Genomic DNA, 22745 nt, shown 5'->3' on the forward strand with positions numbered 1-22745 from the left:
TCTAGGTAGGCCTATCCAGCATGCAGTTGCTAAAGGGAGTAAAGTATAGACTGGTCTCCATGATCAAGCTCAGCAAAATTTCCCCACACTTCACATTTTGATGTACAAGGGAAACACAATATCACAAGGAGCCCATGCACTGTCGTGGGTAATATTTGACATTTGAATCCTACAACCTTGAAAAGAACTTTCTGAGGCTTTAACCATGAAGCTAAATCATCACTTCCTCCCAGTCAGCCAAAACAATGATCCCGACCAATCTTTTGAAGTTTAGACTTGGATATCGGGCTGCCTACTTGCTATCACCAGTGGAAATGATTGGGAGGATCATCTGAGAAAGTAGAGAACCTCCTGCTGATCAATCTGATGGGGATCAGAAGATGAACTCTGGGGGCGCTGTTGTAAATGTGACACACCTGCACTATGTGGTTGTGAGGTCAGGGTATATCCTGGTGAAGAATGAACAGATCATATGATGCCAGTAGCTCCAGATGAACAGTGTGGCTTTCTATAGTTGGCTGAATAACAGACTGATTGGTTCATTCAAATATCTTTTGAGTAAGCACTATGTGCTGACTCGCTGTGCCAGTCAGAGGATCAAAGATGAGTAAGACAAGCTTGGTCACCAGCTCAAGATGTTTCTGGGCATCCATGGGGAGGCAGACATGTATATCAAAAGGAGCAATAAAGAATTACAGGGGTCTTGATTGAAGTCTATTTGGGGCACAACAGGGAGAGGCGTCCACCCTCTCCTGGGACCAAGAGTAATAGTGTTTCAGAGGGAATGACATCTAAGCTGAGTCTTGATATTTGCCATTTGTATAGAAAAGAAGAAACACTCCAGGCAGAAGAAAGAGGGACAAAGCCCAGAGCCATAAAACAGACACATGGCCTATTCAGAGAGCTGTACCTGGCTTGGTGTGGTTGGAGTGTATGCTTTCAGAGTGGAGAGGTAGGCAGGGTCAGATCATGGCGCATACTGAATGCCATGCGAGGGAGTTTGCACTTTATCTGTGAACGATGGGGATAGGCATAGTGGGCACAGAAGCAAGGAGGAATTCCCTTTGATTTATATTTGTAAGTCTCTCTGGTAGCAAAGTAAAAGCGTAAGTGAAAGACAATTAAAAAAAAGAGGCAGGAAGACCAGTTATGAGACCCATGCATGCGATGGTCCACAGAACAAATGACTTAAGACCTGAAATGAAGCTACGGCGTCAAGAGGGCAAGGGAGGGGGAGACACAGGAGACTTCGAGGATGCAGAACGGACAGAACTTGGTCACCACTAAATTGGGGAGGCAAGAATGAGGAAGGCATCCAGCTGGTCCGGCTGATCCGACTCGGGAGACAAGTAGAATGGAGATGCCCCTTGCCAAAATCAAAAACATGAGAGGATGAGCAATGTGGGAGGGAAAAATAGAGTTCAGATTTGATCATGTTGAGCATTTCCAAGTGGAAATGCATAGTAGTGAACAGGTGTGAGTGTGGAGCTCAGGAGGGAGGCCTGGCTACAGAGGACACATTGATTCTCCTGGTAAATTTCTGTCTTCTGACCGAGAATTAATTCAACAAATGACTAGATAAGCTAGGAATGTCACTTGTGGCCACAGAAGAGATGGTATCAGTCTAGGACACTTCAGACTAATTTAGTGCTTTAAACTCTCTGTTGAATTCTTTAGAAAGACTGATTCCCAGTATCTCAGACGGAAAGGGAGCCAGAGGTGATCCTGTCCAAATCTGCACTCAATTTCACACCCCTTCCCTAGCACCAGTTCATCAGTTTGTCCACAGGCTGCCGGTACATCTCTCCTTCCACTGCTCATCACATGTTTACTAGGCATTCACACCATTTTTAACAGGATAGGTATCACCACATGAAATGGGCCATTCTATTGTTGGAAAGTTCTATTTCTTAGGAACTTTTAAAAATGTTGACAAAAGGTCCATTATCTCAGCAAGTACCGCCCCAGCCTTGGATAATCATAGGAGACAGAATTCCAATTGAGAAAAAGCGTCTGATCTTTGAGCAATCCACACAACAAAAGGGATGTGCGGCAGTCTTTACTTCTAGGATTTGCCTCAGGCTCTTTCTGCTAAAAAATAAAATAAATAGAAGCATTTGAAGAGTATTTGCTATGCAGCTTTCATTCTGAAATTACATTTGTCCATTGTGTTTTAATTCAATACAGAGCTTAACAGTTTAAGCAATGCTCGCTGCACACGGGGATGGGATAGGATAGAGCGTTGAACTTGGCACCTTTTACGCTTTTCCAAAGCAGAGGAGAGAATTGTTCACAAGTGATCTGGGATGCTGCAGTTCTGCAAATGCCCAGCAGGGGGACCTGGCAGTGTCAAAGTACAATTTCTGGGGTTTGGGATTTTTTTGCCTCTGAACCGAACATGTACTTTCAAAGGACTGTTTCAATGTTTCCTCTTTGCAAAATTTAACGTTCTCCCTCCTCACCCTGAATTCCAAGATACACTGTGGCTTCCAAGCAATATAAGAGAAGTGTTCACATATAGAAGGAAGAGATCTGTTTTTCTCCTAACGACAGGTTGAAGCCCCGGCAAGCAGAGCCAAGTCAAGTAAAGAGACAGGCAGGCAGAGAGGGCAGCTGCGTCCTTTGGACACCAACAGTATTTATGAGCAGCGAGAGCAGCCCGGGGAGGCCAGGCAAGGAAGGGGGAAAGACACAACAGGCGGCAGAGCCCATTCCAGTCTCCCCGAAAAGAAGTGCTTTCAGTACAGAAAGGAAAACAGCAAATCTTTCACTCTTTCCCCTCCAATTTTGTATTTTGAAGGATTACAAACCTAAAGAAAAAATTGCAAGAATAGTTCAATAAACATCCTAGATTCAACGAACAGTCTTCGCAGTTGGACTTTCTCTCTCTCTCTGCTCCTCTCTCCTTCTCCTCTGAATTCACCAATTCTATCAACATTTCTCAAGCACCTAAGCTGGTCAGTCTGTCCTCAGGGCTCATTGTTTATCAGAGAGGTCAGATGTGTAAACAAATAACGACACAGACAATCTAGTGAGAACAAAAAGGGTGTCAAGACAAGGTACACAGTACAAGAGCAATGATGCACCCTCCCCACCCCCGAGTCAGGGAATGCTTTCCAGAGGCGACCTATGAGGCAGGAGAGGAAGAAAAGGACGTCAGGCAAAGGGAACAGGGTAGAAGGGCAAGGAAGATTCAAGAGGCTTGTGTCCAGGGGCTGAATAAAGTTTTGTTTGTCCTGTTTCTAATCTTCTGCTTCCATCTCCTCCTTTTAGACAGCAACAAGAGTTAACTGCTATGGCGTGCTTACTAAGCAGCACCAGGCATTGTGCTGACAGTCTTACACGCATCTTCTCATTTAATCCTCACATCGTTGCCAGGTCAGTAACCATTATCATCACCACTTTACAGAAGTGGGAAATGAGGCTCAGAAAAGTCAAGAAATTTAACAAAGGAGACCCAGCTCATGAATGGTAGAATAAATAATCACTTCTGCACTTTGTTCTATCTTCTTTTTTTAAAAAAATAGCTTATATTTCTTTACTTTTTTCTTTTCTTGAGGAAGATTGGCCCTGAGCTAACATCTGTTGCCAATCTTCCTCTTTCTATTTTTCTCCCCAAAGCCCCAGTACATAGTTGTATATCCTAGTTGCAAGTCATTCCAGTTCCTCTGTGTGGGGTGCTGCCTCAGCATGGCTTGGTGAACAGTGTGTAGGTCTGTGCCCAGGTCCGAACAGGTGACTCCTGGACCACCGAAGTGGAGTGCATGAACTTCACCACTCAGCCACGGGACTGGCTCCTGTTTTATTTTCTTTAACCCCTACAGGCAAAAACACTCTCCCCAAAGACACCTGACACTTCCATCCCTTTCTTGCCAAGGGAGCCAGGCAGTAGCTTTCTCAATCCCAGTGCCTTTTCAGGCACCATGGATCCCTGCATCTGAGTCTCACACAATCCACATGTTCTGTTCCTATCAGGACATGGCTCCTGTTGCTCACTGTTCCCTGAATCCAGTTACAATCTCCTGGACAATTTCTGCATCTGGTCCCCATCTGTCTTTACTATCCCTGCAAAAGAGCCCCCTGACACATCGCCACACCACCACCACCACTACCACCTCCAGCACCGCCATTTATTGTTCATGATGTACCCCACACTGAACTCAGATCTTTATGCACAAAGTGATGTCTCATTTTTAATTCTCCCAAAACTGTATGACATGGTCTCACTGTCTGTAATTTACATTTAAGAGGATTGAGTCTCAGATAAATTATATGACTTGCTCAAGGTAATGTGGTTAATGAATTCACACCCATGCCTGTTTGGGAAAGAACCACAGAGGGCTGAACTGGACAAAAGACAGGGATTTGGAGCTAAGTCTGAAGGTACTTTGTGCGTCCACATACAGTTGCCTCCAAGTATTATTTACAGTTCTTGGTGTTGTCATCAGGGAGAGATCACCCTTCTAATTCAAATTTTCCCCAGTTATTTCCCCCATTACTCCACTTCCATTTATTTTAATTTTGGCCTATTTAGTCTATCACCAACCCTGAATTAAACAATAATTTGCGATTTCTTTAGGATATGTAATTTCAATACTAAACACTAGATGTCACTATTAACCAGTTCTACAAAACCACCCTTCGTAAGCAATAGGAAAAAGTCATTGCCAAGAAGTATTAAAGTCACATTTACTCGATATTGTGCTACATAATCTATACAGGCTGGAATATAGCAATAAGATAGAGCCCTCCATTTACAAAATATTGCATGTTCTCTAGCCTCACTCAGAGTGTCGCGGACTAATTGCCCAGAGGAACTCAAGGGAGGTTTCGGAAGCACTTAACTGTTTCTCCAAATTGTTTTTTCTTTTTCTGTTATGTTAAGAAATGCAATCACCAACCACAGCAGAACCTGCGCCATGAGCTGAGAGATGACCTAAAGTCGCTCTTTGTTTCATTTTAATACTACAATCTCTGCCCCAGGAGGAGCCTAAAGCCTTATTATTATAACATGCAATGTACGTCTGGAAGCATATTTTCCAGCTGAGCCTGTGCAAGTGAATACCCACCTCTCTCTTTTGAATATTCATTCCCCATCTAAAGTAAAATGCCTCTGCTTTCTCCTGCTCGGGGAGCCACAGCTCTGGGAAATAATTTCCCGTGGGCTCCCTATTTGTGTAACAACTACTTCTGGTGAAGGCTCTGATTTCAACTCACTGAGAAGCAGACCCTCTTTGGCTAGGTAACAAGAAGAGCTCAAATCTATCTCCACCCCCACCACCACCAAAAAAGGATATTTTTCCCCAAGTGAGAAAATAATAGCAAAAACATACCCAAATGATACAAAGATCTTTCACCCAGAAGAAACCCATTACAGCTCCCACAAGGGAGACAAACACTCTAAGGTTTTTTTCAAGTACAGTTTTAAGAAAACAAGACTAGTATTCAGAAACCAAATGTTTGAATCCAAGATCTTCTTACACATATGATTATATTCAGTCCCTTTAAATGACAATCATGCCATTACTGATCTTCCTTCTTTAGCCCTTTTGGGTGAGTCTGGAGGTAGGGTAAAGAAGAATCTTTTCTCCCAGCACCATCTCAAGATTTGGTTAGGAGACCAGCTCTGTAATATCCTTAAATGCAACAATGAATTGCATTTTGCTGAGAATTGTGAAAATAAAACACAAGAAAAATAAGTAGGAAAAAGAGTAAATTTCAAACCATCAGGAGATGAGTTGATAAACTTTAAGAAATTGACAGGATTCGTATAAAATAAAACTTGTGGAGGGCTGGCCTGGTGGCGTAGTGGTTAAGTTCACATGCTCTGCTTTGGTGGCCCAGGGTTTGCCGGTTCAGATCCTGGGCTTGGACCTAAGCATCAAGCCATGCCGTGGCAGACGTCTCACATATAGAGTGGAGGAAGATGGGCATGGACGTTAGCTCAGGGCCAATCTTCCTCAGCAAAAAGAGGGGGATTGGTGGCGGACGTTAGTTCAGGGTTAATCTTCCTCAAAAAAATAAAAAGGAAGAAAATAAATAAATAAATAAAACTTGTGGAAGACATTACCTAGTTACTGAATGACAGAACAAGGCATCTCAAGAGCTGGGCTGCTCATAGGAGTCAGGATTTTTTTTTTTCCCCTGTCAAATCTGGTTGTTCTAAAAGCAAATAGTTGCTAGAACTTTTATTCTGTATTTTTCGATAAATCTTCTAATTCTTTGGGCTTGGGTTTTTTTTTTTTTTTTTTAACGTTTCCCCTAACCGTCCATGCATGAGATTTTGATCTGGCCTCCCAAGGTTTTGTCATCTAGAGTACTTTTCTTGATTGCAACTTCTGCTATTCCAGTGCTAAAAGTCATGGAATATTCATTTTTCAACCAAGTAAAAATGTATAGTAAACATGAAGTCTTGCTAAGGCCCCTAAACACAGATGGATTTTCCAAATGATAAACAAAAAAACGTTTCCATTTGAAGTCTGTGAGTGCATTAGCTCCACGCAAAGAGCAAGCTTACCTTTCTTAACTTTACACCAAGGTGTTTTATTTCTCTTTCAAAATGTATGTTCCGATATTCATGTATGAATAGATATACAGACTAATGGAATAGAATAGAAAGCTCAAAACACACACATATGTACAGTAATAAAGATGGAGCCCCAAAATAGTGAGGGAAAGATTTATTCAATTATGGTAAAGACATAACTGGAAAAAAAGTAAAATTGAATCCATACCTCACATACACACTCCTGAGGTATAATTCCAAATGGATTAATATAAAATGTAAAAATGAGGAGTCATAAATTACTGTAAGAACACATAGGAGAAGCTTTTTTAACTTCAAAGTGTAGACGGTCTTTCTATGGCGCAAAAACTGGAATCGTGAAAGAGAAAATTGCTAAATTCACCATTTAAAAAATTTAAAACTTCTTCATGGCAAAAAATAAACAAAACCCCATGAGCAAAGGCATAAGTCAAAAGGCTACCTGAAAAAAAACACCCCTGCAATTTATAGCATAAAAAATCTCTTTCATGTATGAAAAACTCCTACATATTAAGAAAAAAGATCAACAACCCAATAGAAACACAGATCACAGAAAAGGAATGTAAATGGCTCCCAGGTCAGGAGGCCACTGTGGGGGCTAGGACAACAGTAGGCAGGTGAGGTGCCAAAGGCACAAAATTTAAGGACACCCTGAGCATTTAATTTAATGAAGTGCCTCCTTAAATTCTGCATCCAAGGCACCTCACTCACCCTACTCCAAGCCCTGAACGGCTCTTAAACACGTGAAAAGATGCTCAATCTCACTCAAGTGCAAATGAAAACTACTCGAGATACCATTTCTCACTTATCAGCTTGGCAAAAAGCCAAATGTTGGACGACTCACCACCCTCAGACATTGCTGGTGGGAGTGTTAGTTGTCTCAACCACTCTGGAGAGTAATTTGCCACCCATTAGGCATGAAAATCACAAAGACATATGGACTCTTGACTGCTTCTAAGACTTCATCCTACAGATACCTGCAAACATATAAAATGACCTAGGCACAAGCGTATTTATAGCAGCATTGCTGGTAATGATAAAAGACTGGATACAAAGTAAATGTACATCACAGTTAAATAAGTTATGGCTAATTCATACAGCACAGTACTACACAACTGTGAAATGAAGAGGATGTTCTTTAGATATTGAAATGGAAAGTTCCAATGTATGTTAAGTGAAAAAAGCAAAGTCCAGAGCCATGTGTGTAATATGCTACCATATGTGTAAAAACAAGGGAAAAATAACATAATATGAATGGGCGTATAGGTGCATAAAAATATCTGCCTTAAAAAAGAAACTATCAGGGGTCGGCCCAGTGGCAGAGTGGTTAAGTTCACGCACTCTGCTTCAGCGGCCAAGGGTTTCACCGGTTTGGAGCTTGAGCGTGCAGACATGGCACCACTCATCAGGCCATGTTGAGGCAGGGTCCCACATGCCACAACTAGAAGGACCCACAACTAAAATATACAACTATGTACTGGGGGGCTTGGGGAGAAAAAGCAGAAAAAAAAAAGAAGATTGGCAGCAGTTGTTAGCTCAGGTGCCAATCTTTAAAAAAAAAAAGAAAAGAAACTATCAAAGAGTGGTTATTTCCTACTGGGGAATGGGAAACTGCGTGGATTGGGGACAGGGGATCATGCTTTTTGATGTTTGAATGACATAAATATATTAGCTAGGGGCCAGCCCAGTGGCGCAGCGGTTAAGTGCGCATGTTCCGCTTCAGCAACCCGGGGTTCGCCGGTTCGGTTCCCGGGTGCGGACATGGCACTGCTTGTCAAGCCATGCTGTGGCAGGCGTCCCACATATAAAGTAGAGGAAGATGGGCATGGATGTGAGCTCAGGGCCAGTCTTCCTCAGTAAAGAGAGAAGGATTGGCAGCAGATGTTTGCTCAGGGCTAATCTTCCTCAAAAAAATAAAAAATAAATAAAAAAGAAAATTAAAAAGTATATACATTGGAGCCGGCCAATGGCCAAGTGATTAAGTTCGCATGCTCTGCTTCAGTGGCCCAGGGTTTCGCTGGTTTGGATTCTGGGTGCAGACATGGCACGTCCCGTCAGGCCATGTTGAGGCAGCGTCCCACATGCCACAACTAGGAGGACCCACAACTAAAACTATACAACTATGTACCGGGAGGCTTTGGGGAAAAAGTAAAAAAAAAAAAAGAAAAAAGACACTGCTTTAAAATATATATATATATATATACATATCATCTATTAAAAATATGAAACAAAAAATTTAAATGTTCTCATCCGGCACTTTTGTCCTCAAGTACCTAGTTCTACCCAAATGCACAACACCTGGGGATATTTTTCTAAGACCTCCTATCACACCAGCTGCATTACCCACTACTCGGTTTGACCGGACCTTCGGCAGGAATTTAAACGAGACGCCCAGACGTGGTGTAAGGATGATGGGCTTTCCCCTCATCTTCACTCGGACTTTCAGCCTCTCCTGGAGTCATCATCAGGCTAAGCAGCCCACATTTTTTCTCTTTTCAAAGGCTGATCCTATGTCAATATCACAAGTTAAGAACACGAGCTGACTCAGCAAGAATGTGCACAGGGATCAAAGGCAAAGGGGCGACTGCTCCCCTTGGCTGGGTTAGTCTGAAGAGAGGCTGCCTGGGGTTTCCATAAGCAGCACAGTTTTCTGCATCCCTGAAATTTTATTACATGCCTTGCGGAACAGGATCTGTAGAGTTGAGCTTGCATACAGTGAAAGTTGCATAACTCCGTAGCGTCTGTACCAGAACAGATCACACTCAGACAGTGCTTCTAGCCGGTGCTTGGTTTAGGGGCAGGGACGAGGGTGGATGGGACAGAGGTGGACTATTTGTCTGGCCCAGGGAGCTCCACTGAAGCTCCCTCTCATTTCTCGGTTACAAATGCCAGTCACCATCCCTGATAATTTAGATACAGCACTTCTTTTAAGTTCCCTTTGGGGCAATGCTCCCATTACTTCCGAAAGCTAGAGAGAAAGGACCCTAAGTTTCTCTCTCTTCTGGCACTCTGGGATAGGAGGGGCCACGGTGGGGGGGAGGGCAGGTGGGAAGCTCTGGACATCGTGCCCCAATCTTACAGAGCAGATCCTCTATTATCTGTTTTAGTATTAGAGACACTGGCTGACCCCAAAACCTGTTCTCCACCCATTATACCATCCAATTTCCAGGGCAGTCTTTCCGGGCCTAGAAAATGACTTAATGGGGGGCTTCTGTTGCTAAAGCCAGGATGAGTTCAGGAAGATGTGTGGGCACACGGGTGGACTAAGAATGGCACCATCAGGAGGAGGCCAGATTAACCCAAGGGCAGAGGGCAGGAAGAAGGCACAAAATGATCATCTCCATATCTACCAGTTCCTGAACATGGCATGTGTACTGGGTCCCGGGCAGGAGACTTGGTATATGCCTTCTGCAACCCCCGGGACCTGCATGGTTAGTAAGTAGTGTCACCTCCACTTGTTATCTTGACCCTGCCCTGCTTGGAGGCCTTCTGCTGACACTCCATCTAATAGATGCTTCTCCACCACTGTTCCCTATTTCAATTCCCTATTAACTTCAAAGCGCTCATCAAAATTTGTTATTATTTTGCTTGTTAACTGACTTTCACCTTAGTACTTTCTCCTTTAGATTTTAAGCTCAATGTGGGTATGAACCACATTCATCTCTTCCATTGTTTTATCTCCAATGCCTAGTCCAGTGTATTGCAGTGAGCAGTTAAGATTATTTGTTGAATTAATTGATAACTATGTGTATTGCTTGGGCCGTTAATTAATGATTAATTAATAAATCATTAATTAGTATGTATTAATTAAGGAACCTAAGCAGAGTCTTTATTTTAGGTAGTGGTGCCAATGTTTGGAACAAGAAAAAATCATAGGTAATGGAAAAGAAGTGCATTTAATCAGGTAAATTTCATCAAGTTTACTTTAGGTTTCAGTTTAAGATTTCAAGAGTTTCTATCTTGTTCTTTTGTTCATTCACTTACACATTTATTGAATAATCTTAATATATTAAGCACTGAGGATACAAGTATGTGTAACACTCATTCCCTCTCCTTTAGGAGCTCAGACACATGTCAAAATAACCGTAACATAATATTAGCATTTTAATAGTCACAGCAGCAAGTACTTTTAGAACACAGTTTGCTTGGGGTGGGAATACGAGAGAGAGTCTAGAAAGCATCATAAAAGCTCAGAATTCAAGCAAAGTAAGAGCTCTCCACCCTCTGTCAAGGCTAAAGCACGCACAGCTCTGGCATAGGGGGAATACTTTACCCAATGCACTTACTCTCTTGCTTTCACTCAAGTCACAACAGAACTCAAAGTGGAGTCCACAAAATAAAGGCGCTAACCAAAAAGAAAAAAAATGCAACTTAGGGCAAATGGGTAGAGAAACGAGCAGTCTACTTGTTTGGCTCCGGAAAGTACAATAGCAGTTTATAACGGAGGAGAAGGGAAATTTGGCGCCTGAACACACACGAGTGCACAAACAGATGCACACACCCATTATGTCATCCTTCTCAGGCAGAGCAACACACCGGTCCAGGGCTTATCTCTGACCATTTGGAAACAGTTACCTTGCTGTCATTTATTGAATAATATGAAACTTCTGTCTGCCGATGTGGCCCGATGGAAGCTGAGCGTGTGCCAGCTAGGGGAGGAGGTGTGAGATCCTGCTGCGTGCCGGTGGATGGTGGGCCGTTGGACACGCCCTGCATGGCAGGCGATGACTGGCTAGGGACGAGAGGTGAAGTTTGGTGGGCAGAAGTGGGTCCTTTCCCCTCAACAGAAGGCAGCATGGGAGCGTGCACCCGCGCCTTTGCTTAGGTTCTTCCATTATATGCTCTGAAGGGACTCAAGAAATTCAGAGTGAGAAAAATTAAAAACAAGATGAGGGAGACAGGAGCTTGGGGAAGCGCCAAGCACTCTCCCAGATCTTCAGGGCCTTGGGTTCCGGGGACCCTGCCAAGGGGGCTTCACGTCCTTCTTTTATCTGCACTCAACTGCCCATCCCAGCCAAAAATGAGAAAACTCTGTGCTGGATTCAAGACTAATTTCATTTGCCGAAATCCAACATATTGAGTCACTAAGTACCTCGATTCATTTGCACATTTATTTTAAGCACCTATTCAAATGGCAGGCATTTTGTTACAGCAAAGTGCCTAGAATCGCTCCCAGTGTGGCTGGGGGGCGGGCAGGGGCGATGGGAGCAAACAGGTACAAGAAGTGGGAACAGAAGAATAGAACAGTCCTCAAGGGGGTCAGCCAGTGGCTTTTGAGCAGAGTCCACTGGTTGGACCAAGAGTGGACACAGAACAGCACTCCAGGCTGACGGGACAGTGTGTACATTCTCATGGAGGGACAACCCTGCAGGCCTGCTAGGTCTGGGAGTAACACGTCCCAGCCTGGCCAGCAGTGGGGGCCCAGGGAGGCCTGGCAGGAGACAGACGATGAAGGGCCTGGACTTAATTCCATAGGCAAAATGGAGCCACAGATGGAATTTTAGCTAAAGAGAGGTGTGTCCGGATGTGTGTTTTGAAAAGAGACTCTGTTTTGGAAAGAATCAGTGAGGAAAATAAACTCAGAACAGAGGAGAGACCGAAAGCACATGGGTTTCTTCCCAACACATATAAACTACTCTTTCTGTTCTTATTAACAGTATGTCTTAAAAAGCCAATTTTAATAGTTAACCCCCATTGGCACTTAGTTTGTCCACCCCATTTCATCTTCACAAAGGTCCTCTGTAAGGCAGACAAATTAATGAAATAATTTGGTGTGTAGAGTACATAGCACAGTGTCTGGGCCAAGACAGATTCTTAGAAATGGTTCCTTCCTAGCTCGCATCGGCTCCAACACCTTACTCCCTTGCTTTGCGTCAGCCTATTTATTGCAAGGTCCTTCCTCAAGGACTGCTCCTTTACCACCAAAGACTTTTTTTAAGGGGCAGAGCATGGGTCTTGGGGTGATTCTGACTCTTTCAGGATCATTCATGTCTGGAAGCCTGAGGTTTCTGAAAGGCTGGTCTCCAGGGCACGAAGGTTGTTTTTTTCATAGTCTTTACTCCAGTGACCCTGTTCTTTTCAAATGCCTACTATACCTTTGAAGACAAAGTTTCACCTATTTTTATTAAGTTGTGAGCAAATGTAATATATATTCATCAAACTTTGAAAATTCAGAATTTTTTAGTTCAAGTTTAAAGCTGAGATCAAGTGAAAAAAAATCACAGCATAGTTAATATGATGCTTAATGATAGAAATTATTACTGTGCTCTCTGTTAATTAGACACGAGTGCTATTTCATTCCCATAAATGATAATAACGACTGGACAGGGCTGGAAGTGTCTCAGAGACTTCTCTGAAGACTGGCCAGACGTTCCTGTTTGATGTCTAGAGGGAAGGGGTCAGGATGAGGAAGGTGGAATCTCTGGGAGCTTCAGCTACATTCTCTTGCTTTAGGAAAAGACAGGCCCTGAGCTCTTTCCCTTCAAAGTCTATCTACAAGCAGTCCTTAGCCTGAAGTCACACTGAGACCCTCTGGTCCCTGTCAAGAAAGGAACTGAGCAGCACTGAGGGACTGGAGAAGGACCCTCATTTTCTCCAGCCCCCAGCCCAAGGCCGTCTGCATTCTTCCTGCCCTTCTTCCAACTCTTGGATCTAAAACACAGAGGAGCTCCAGCAACAGGGTAAACACAGGCTGGCCGGGGGTGCTCTGCTGGGTGCTGGAACAGTCTTCCAGCGCGTGCTGGGAGGGCCTGGGGCCTTTCTTTGGTTTGGTGTGGGGAGGACGCCCCCTCCATTAGCTACCCTTTTGTGGGTTCAGCTTGCATACTTATTTAATGCTTGTCCCTTTTCATTAATTTTTGTTGCAGGCCTGGGTTTGCTTTCAACATTACGTGGCCAGCAGAGGCTTCCTGGCACTATTTCAGACACAGACACACATCTTAGCAGGAACTGTCCACAAGTCACAGTGCTCTCAGCCGCAAGTCAGCGAGGCAGAGACAGCAATTTGAATTCTGGGCCTCTGACCAAATATTCAGAAAAGGACACTTTCCCCTTTGGAAGTCACAGGGTAAACAGAATGTCAGCCTGGGAAGCAAATGCACTTCTGATTATTTAAACCGAAGTTCGAAAGAGGACGAGGACAGTCAGCGGGTCCAACAACTTCAGTGAGCGAATTTCAGGCAAGGGCACAGAGAGCAAACATGAAGTAACACCAAAGTCGTTCTTGTAACACCAAATTCCTATTAATCTGCTCACGTCCTGGAGAACGCCTGCCTCAGTCTTTTAGCAATTAAGACTGGGTTGCCCTACAGTCTGAATGGTTTTCATCAATTAGTAAGAATCCATACCCACGTCCTCATTAGTGTTTGTTTTTCCTTCCTATCATCAGTTCAGAGACACTTAACGCAGCCCTAAGAAAACATGCTCCCCCAGTGGACAGAGACCACATTTCACCTTCCTTCCAAGTCACTGCACCACTCCATATTTACGTTTCTGATTCTCTGTTAACTAGATTTTAATCAAAGTATCCTTTAAAACTTTGCTGCTCCGAGTATGATCCATGGACCAGCGTATCTGTGTCACACAGGAGCTTGTCAGAAAAGCAGGTGCTCGGGCCCTTCCCCGGATCTACCAAGTTGGACTCCGCAGTTCTCTGCTGGTTCACACTACAGTGTGAGAACTTGCCTCAAAAGATGAGAATCGCATAAATTTATAATCTACCAAAAAAAAAAGAGAAAATACTTTTGCATAGAAAATTCAAATACGACAGGCCCTAGGTGGGCACAAACAATCACAATGCTAATAAAGGCCAGCATGCTTACTAAGTGCCAGACCTGTTATAAGAGCTTTACGTGGGTTAGTTCGTGGTTCTTCCCTACGACACGAGGTAGGCATCATCCTCCTCATGTTGCAGATTAGGGACAGAGTTACAGAAAGCTTACGTAACTTGTGCAAGATCATGCAGTAAATCAGTGGAAGAGGCAGGATTTGAACCCAAGTAGTTTGGTTTCAGAGGGCATGTTTTTAACCACCACACCACCTCCTGGGAGTATGCACCTATATTCAGGAAATAAAACAGTTGAGTCAGGACCTGAAAGAAAAGGCTAAGCTGCCATAAGGTCCATCACTTCAGGCTTAGCAACATTTAGAAGCAGAGCCATTTGAGCTGGACACCACAAAACTCTAACAGAACTCCTTTGGGTATTAACTGAGGATGGCGAGGCTCAGAGAGGATGAGTGAAACCCAGTGGTTTCTCCAAAGGACTGGAAAATTGGAGGCCAGATAGGTGTCAGCCTCCCGCGTGCTTCCCATCATGCTCTCTCTGTCTTCCATACCATGTCCTAATTCTTTGAGGTTTTGCTTTTCCAAAGACACCTCACACGCATCACATATCAAATGACGGCTGATTTCATTAGAAATCTGAGAATAGCCCTGCTGCTTTGATAAGCTATTTTGTATTCTATTTGAAACCTCCTCATTAAAACAAGGCCAGAGGAGGAAGGTTGTGCTTATAAATCACACTTGATTAGCTCTAACACTACACATTGTGGCGATTTACATTCGAAGTATAACAGGAACTTTCAGATGTGATAGCCAAGACCTCTTCCTTGGATGAAACTCAGTCCTGCCAGCTGTTCAGTGTTAATTAAGACAGAATCTTAGTCTGGGCTCCAAAGAGTCATTTACCTGCTAGAGTCTCAGCTCCACTGTTACATTCACAGATGAAAGGAGGGTGGTGGCCCAGGCCCAAATTAATGTGGTAATGGAATCCGTGCCATCTCATCGAAGATGACTATTTTCAACTAAATGCCTCTTTCTGTCAAAGGTTAGCATCCCACAAGGATTCTCTTAAGCCCAGAATGTTTGCGAATGCAGGGCGGGGTGTTCCTGGAACAGACTTCAGAAGTCCAAGGAGGCTGCAAGCTCTTCCTGTTTAAAGAACAACTTCTGCTATAAAAGGCACCAGACAACTTTCATTTGGAAGCCTGCCCCATCTGGTGGGAGGCACGATAAAATACGCCATGCTCTTAAAATGCCACCCTCACGACGCCAACCGTTTCTTGCCTGATCCGGCAGTGCCCTTTGCATAACCTCCACTTCAGAGGTAAGGAAGGAGCTCCAGACCCAAGGAGGAAAGATCACTGTGTCCCTTCTGAAGCACGTGATGTAAACATAAACCACTTGACTGACGTGCCAGAGGGAGGCATGGCGACTTCCCAAGATCAAAAGCACAGAGTGGACAAAGCTGCCCTGTCTTCGCCCACTTCCCAGAGCTCACGGTTCAAGGGGGACCATGGACTGGGGGTAGCAGGTCACAGCCCGGCAAGCAATAGATTCACAGTCACAGATAGAACACCCAAGAATCCACTCCAGATAGCCAAGCCCAGGGGTACTTACCTTGCACTGCCCAGACACGCAGATGGCCGTGCCGTTCTGGTCGCAGGGGGTACCATCAATGACCTTCTCAGCTTGCCGTACGTAGAAGCGGTAGCCCATTGCCTGGCAGTTCAATTCACACTTCCGATTGCCCTTTACTAGCCACAAAAAAAAGTCAATCAGCATCTTTTTCTTCTTGTACTTTTTATTGAAATAAAGTTCACATAACATAAAATTAACCATTTTAAGCAAAGAGTACGATTCAGTGGTTTTTAGTACATTCACAATGTTGTACAACCATTACCACTAACTAATTCCAGAACGTTTCCATCACCCGAATAAGAAACCCTGGGCCTGTTAGCTGTCACTTCCAATTCCTTCCTCCCTCCAGACCTTAGCAGCTACCAATCCATTTTCTGTCTCTATAGATTTGCCTAGATGTTTCATAATCACACACTTTTTAAAACTGCATGAAAGTTATTCGCTCTCTCCAGATCTGATGGTAGAAGGAGGAAGCTGTATCCTCATCTGCTGGCACAGAGGAGAGATTTGATGCTGAGTGACTATTACAAAGGAACTCTTAAAGAATCTCACAATGCAAATAATAGACTCTACCCTTAGACATCCTCCTATGCTTTGCCAGAGTCAAAATTATATTTTATATATCAGCAATCACAGTGAGTACACAACTTTTATGTTCTGCTTTTTTTTTTTTTTACTTAAAATCTACACAGTTACATCATCTTTATGCCCTTTTCAATGGCTGCCGTTTCCTGTAATAATTCCTGCATCATGAGATATTTAAGTGATTTCCCCATCACCTCAGGTTGAAGTCCAAAGTCCTATGCAAGGGATCAAACATCTTTCAAGAGATGAACTTCACCTACTTTTATAGTCTCATTTCCTATTGTTCGTCCTTACATCCACATTCTATACCCAATTAAGCACTTCCTCTGTTCAGCCATTGCTCAGGTGGTCCTTCTGTCTTTCCTTCACTTGGCTAGCACCCATTTGTACTTCTGTTTTAGTTCCCAGGTCACCTCCTCTGGGAAGCCCTCCAGGATCTTGATGTCACCTATATATCCACCCATCACAGGGCAATCTGGCCTCTTCCACTACAGGATTCATCAAGCTTCATGGAAGCATGGTCTTGAAGGACCACAGGGTATGACTGTCTGATTCACTTTTGGATCCCCAGCACCTAGTACAGAGCTGTGCACACAGCAAATGGTTAACAAATCCCTGAAGAATAAAAGGAGGGAGGGATAAATGAATATTAGCCCTTTTCTTTTTTTTTTTTTTGCCTTTCTCTCCCCTCTCCACATGAGATGTATTCCCCTACCTCAGAGTCTTTCTCTATATTTCTATCACTTCACACAGAGCCTGGCATACAGTTGGTGCTCAATAAATGCTAAATTAATTATTGCTACAACTAATATCTTCAGAGCAATTTAGTTGCCTCCAAAAAATGAATGAGAAAAATTTTCAGGCAAGATATATTTCCATACCCAAAAGAGAGAGACAAGCCAAGTACACGTTTTTTTTTTTTTAACTGCTTTTGGAGACAAGACTAATGCTATGCTCAGCCATGGACAATGTGTTCCAGGGTCATGCCTTTGTCTGAAAATCTGATTACTGGATTGGATAATACTGACTTTTTCCTACACAACACAATCTATCATATTTTCCCTAGTGCGGCTGCCTGACTGTCATAGCCATGAACTTCCTTCCACTCCAAGGCCATTGAAAACCGCTAACAGGAAACAACGTGTGGCCTCTGGGACCACACAGTTTACAGAAGATTGAATCTTCTATGTCCTCTGAGCTCTATCTTAAAGTCAAGAGACTTGGTTTCCTACCTTGGCTTCCCAAAAGATCTAAGAGGTGAGCTTGGAAAAATCCCAGAAGACCAAAGATGGAAGAACCTTTGGGAATCATCTAAAACCAAACCATCATTTTATAGATTAAAGACAACACCACAACCACAACAGGCCTAAGAAAGGAAGCAAAAAGTTAGAGGTTAACTTAGCCTCCTACAACTTGCTTTCCCATGTCATCTATCCAGAATCTGTTTCCTCTCTTCCCAGCTCCCCACGTTCTGAAGTGCGAGCAGGAACTCTCCAGGTGCACTGCATTTTCAGTAATAAAGTGTCTCCAAGGCAGCTGCACCTGGGGCCAGGGCTTTGAGCTCTCACTTCTCTTGGCTTCCCCCTGACTCCCTCTCTCCTTTGGGATACTATCTTTGGCAGCCACAATTTTATTTCTCTTGCAACCACACGATAGAAGAACATCCTGAGAACCAAAAACATGGCTAAATGAGGTAATTATGGCAGAATCTCCAAATGGCTGCATGAAAATAGCCCAGAGGAATGGCCGAAGTCTGGGCTCCTCCTTCCTGTGGCCCAAACCAGCCACTAGGTCTGACTGTCTGCCTGTGTGGCTCAGAAAGCATCCCTGCCTTTTCACACTTGCAACAAGGAACAAGGGAGATCCTTGGAGGTATCTGAAACCTGCAGACAAGTGACCACCTAACAAAATTGCCTAGAATCCTGCTGCCTTAGCAAGACTCAACCTAGTGCTCCTCATAAAATTACATGGGGACTGGGCTGGCCCCGTGGCCGAGTGGTTAAGTGCGTGCGCTCCGCTGCAGGCGGCCCAGTGTTTTGTTGGTTCCAATCCTGGGCGCGGACATGGCACTGCTCATCAAGCCACACTGAGGCAGCGTCCCACATGCCACAACTAGAAGGACCCACAACGAAGAATATACAACTATGTACCGGGGGGCTTTGGGGAGAAAAAGGAAAAAATTTTAAAAATCTAAAAAAAAAAAAAAATTACATGAGGACTGATTTCTCTAGGCCCTGCATATACTCCTGAAGCATTTTAAAAGTCTACATAAAAATACATTTGCAGGGCTTCAGTTTAAGGTTTTTCCATGCATAGTGACTTCATCCTCCCTCCTTTTTTTTCTTTAAATAGAATTACAGTTCTGATGCCAAGAGTTCCTTCCCTAAGCAAATTTTGTCACGGTTTTATCAATGCAGGGAGAGAGGGAAAACAGAAGAGTGGCCATGAGCTGGGAGTGATGGGACAAGAGCAAAGGGCTACATCCTTCTCCTCCCTGCTTATCTCCCTCTTATCTCTCCCTCTCTCTCTTTGTTCTCATTTGCCTCCTGCATGTCCACCCCACCTCCAAAGGGAACACCTTTACGTTCCACACAGGAGGTAGTGATTCTCAGAGTGGTCCTGGGACCAGAAGCATCAGCATCACCTGGGAACTTGTTGAAAATGCAGATTCTTGGGCCTCACCTCTGGCTCCTAAACCAGAAACTCAAATACATGTTAAATATTTGTATCATTCATTGAACTCTGGTTCCTTGGAAAACCCGTTGATGTAGGAGTTAAGACATTTTTAAGAGATAAGGGACAAAGAAGATAGAAAAGGAGTTAACAGTGAAACAATTTTGGAAGGTGGGATGCAGAAGGACCCATGGAAATGACTTAGCAGACCCAAGAAAACTGATCCTAAGCAGGAATTGAAGCAACAAAGCTACCTAGTATTGTAGTGCCTCCAAAAGGTAACTTTGGAAATAGGGGAGAAAGCAGGCCTAAAAACAGAAAAATTATCTGTAAGGGTGTTTAAGAAGTAGTTAGAAGTTCCACTTTCCAGAATGGTTAGCTAAAACTCTTTGAAAATTGACTCCTTCATAAAAGCAATGAGAATACTGGCAAAAGACAGTTGGATTGGCTATACTAGTAACAGAAAAAATAGACTTTAAGACAAAAATTGTTACTAGAGACAAATAAGAGCATTTTATAATGATAAAAGGGTCAATCCATCAGGAAGACAACATGGAGCCCCAAAATACATGAAGTTAAAATCTGACAGAATTGAAAGGAGAAATAGACAACTCAACAATAATAGTTTGAAACGTTGATACCCACTTTCAATAATGGATGGAACTAGACAAAAGATCGACAAGGATATGGAAGACTTGAACAATACTATAAGCCAAGTAGACCTAACAGATACCTATAGAACGTTCCAGCTAACAACAGCAGAATACACATTCTTGCCAAGTGCACATGAAACATTCTCCAGGAGGGAACAAATGTTAGGTCATAAAACAGCCTTAAAAAATTTTAAAGGATTGAAATCATACAAAGTATGATTTATGGTCAATTGATTTTTGACAAGAGTACCAAGACAACACAACAGAGAAAGAATAGTCTTTGTGTAACAAATGTTCTTGGGACAACTTTGCATATCTACATGCAAAAGAATGAAGCTGGACCCCTACCTGACACAATATATAAAACTTAACTCAAAATGCATCAAGCTCAATATAAGAGCTAAAACTATAAAATTCTTAGAAGAAAACAGGCATAAATCTTAATGATCTTGGATTCATCAATGGTTTCTTAGATAACAGGATATCAAAAGCACAGGTGACAAAAGAAAATATAGATAAATTGGACTTCATCACAGAACTCCATTGAGAAAATGAAATGACAACCCATGGAAAGTGACAAAAGTTTTGCAAATCACATATCATATAAGGGATTTGTATACAGAACCTATAAAGAACTTTTATAATTCAATAATAAGAAGATAATCCAATTAAAAACTGGACAAAGTATTTGATTAGACATTTCTCCAAAGAAGATATACAAATGGCTATTAAGCACATGAAAAGATGCTTAATATCATTAGTCATCAGGGAAATACAAATCAAAACCACAATGAGATACAATACACACACTAGGATGGCTAAAATAAAAAGACAATAAGAAGTGTTGGCAAGGATGTAGAGAAATCATAACCCTCGCACAATGCTGAGAGGATTGTAAAATGGAACAGCTTCCTTGGAATACATTTGGCAGCTCCTCAGAATGCTAAACATAGAGTTATCATATGACTCAGCAATTCCACTTCTAGGTATACACCTATGAGAAATGAAAACATATGTCTTCACAAAAACTTGTTCATGAATATTCATAGCAGCATTGTTCATAATAGCTAAAAAGTGGAAACAATCGAAATGTCCCTCAACTGATGAGTGGATAAACAAAATGTGGTCTATCCACACATGGAGTATTATTTGACAATAGAAAGGAATGAAGTACTAATATACGCTACAACGGATGAACCTTGAAAACATTATGCCACGTGAAAAACGCCAGTCACAAAAGGTCACACACTGTATAATTACATTTATATGAAATGTCCAGAATAGGCAAATCTATAGAGGAAGAAAGTAGATTAGTGGTAGCTAGGGGCTAGAGGGAGAAAAGAATGTGGAGCGACTGTTATGGGTATGGACTTTCTTCTTGGGAAGACGACAATGTTCTGAAATTACACAGTGATGATGGTTGCACAACTCTCTAAATGCATTAAATTATACTATTTAAAGTAGTGGCTTTGGGGCTGGCCTGGTGGCACAGCAGTTAAGTGCACACATTCCACTTTGGTGGCCCGGGGTTCACCGGTTTGGATCCCGGTTGCAGACATAGCACCGCTTGGCACGCCATGCTGTGGTAGGTGTCCCACATATAAAGTAGAGGAAGATGGCCATGGATGTGAGCTCAGGGCCAGTCTTCCTCAGCAAAAAGAGGAGGATTGGCAGCAGTTACTCAGGGTTAATCTTCTTCAAATAAATAAATAAATTAGTGGCTTTTATGATATGTGAATTTTATATCAGTAAAGCTGGGGTTTCTTTGGGTTTTTTTTTTTTGAGGAAGATTAACCTTGAGCTAACTGCTGCCAATCCTCCTCTTTTTGCTGAGGAAGACTGGCCCTGAGCTAACATCTGTGCCCATCTTCCTCTACTTTCTATGTGGGACACCCACCACAGCATGGCTTGCCAAGCAGTGCCATGTCTGCAACTGGGATCCAAACCGACGAACCCTGGGCTGACAAAGTAGAACATGTGCACTTAACTGCTGTGCCACCAGGCCAGCCCCCAAAGCTGTTATTTTTTAAAAAGAAGCAGCAGGAACCACCCCAATGGCACAGTGGTTAAATTCGCGCACTCCACTTCGGTGGCTTGGGGTTCGCGGGTTCAGATCCTGGTAACGGACCTGCACACCACTCATCAAGCCATGCTGTGGGGGTGTCCCACATACAAAACAGAGGAATATTGTCACGATGTTACCTCAGCAACAATCTTCCTCAGGCAAAAAGAAGAAGATTGGCAACAGATGTTAGCTCAGGGCCAATCTTCCTCACCAAAAAAAAAAAAAAACCAGAGCAGCAGCAATTAGCTTCCTAAATCCCCAGGAAATTATCAAAGAAATAACTCAAAAAAATAAATTTCTGTTTCCAGATTCAAGGAGACTACCAAGTGCCCAGGACAATGGTGTTCGGGTGGGATTTGATTTTACCCTACTTATAATTAATGTTAGCCTGTTACTGTTTCACGGATACAGACAGAAGATACAAGACTCTGAGTCAGACAAAGGACTTTTTACTCACGGAAGAGCAAGCAGCACAAGCATCAGCATGTTTGCCAGTTCCCCTTGGCCCCAAGTCCCAGAGGGGCAATGTGTAGGAGCCCAGATGGATCCTGCACATGCAGTTGAAGAACACTGAGCTGGAGGAACCCACTGCTTTTATGGGAAGCAATCAGGAGCCCTTTCTTCGTCTTGGATGGAGATGTAGCTCACCCTCCAAGGTTGCTCACTATAAACACAACCTTGAGAAATAACCTGGTTTTAGGGGGCAGGGCCTTGCATACTTGGCATACTTCACAGAGACCTGTAGGAGCATAAGAGACTCACGGAGAAGTGTCTCCCAGAGCATGGATAATAACGAACCACACAAGG

General features: G+C 43.2%; 1 protein-coding gene across 1 annotated transcript in view; it reads right to left on the reverse strand.

Moving 5' to 3' along the window:
- Nucleotides 1-22745, reverse strand: part of LOC124233071 (thrombospondin type-1 domain-containing protein 4) — a 548658-nt gene that overhangs the window by 282486 nt on the left and 243427 nt on the right. Inside the window, exon 8 of the mRNA XM_046650144.1 lies at nucleotides 15942-16078. Coding sequence (XP_046506100.1) covers nucleotides 15942-16078 — 137 coding nt within the window. The remainder of the gene's footprint in view (nucleotides 1-15941; nucleotides 16079-22745) is intronic.

The sequence above is a fragment of the Equus quagga genome, unplaced genomic scaffold (assembly GCF_021613505.1).
Source record: "Equus quagga isolate Etosha38 unplaced genomic scaffold, UCLA_HA_Equagga_1.0 153_RagTag, whole genome shotgun sequence".
NCBI classification, from domain to species: domain Eukaryota; kingdom Metazoa; phylum Chordata; class Mammalia; order Perissodactyla; family Equidae; genus Equus; species Equus quagga.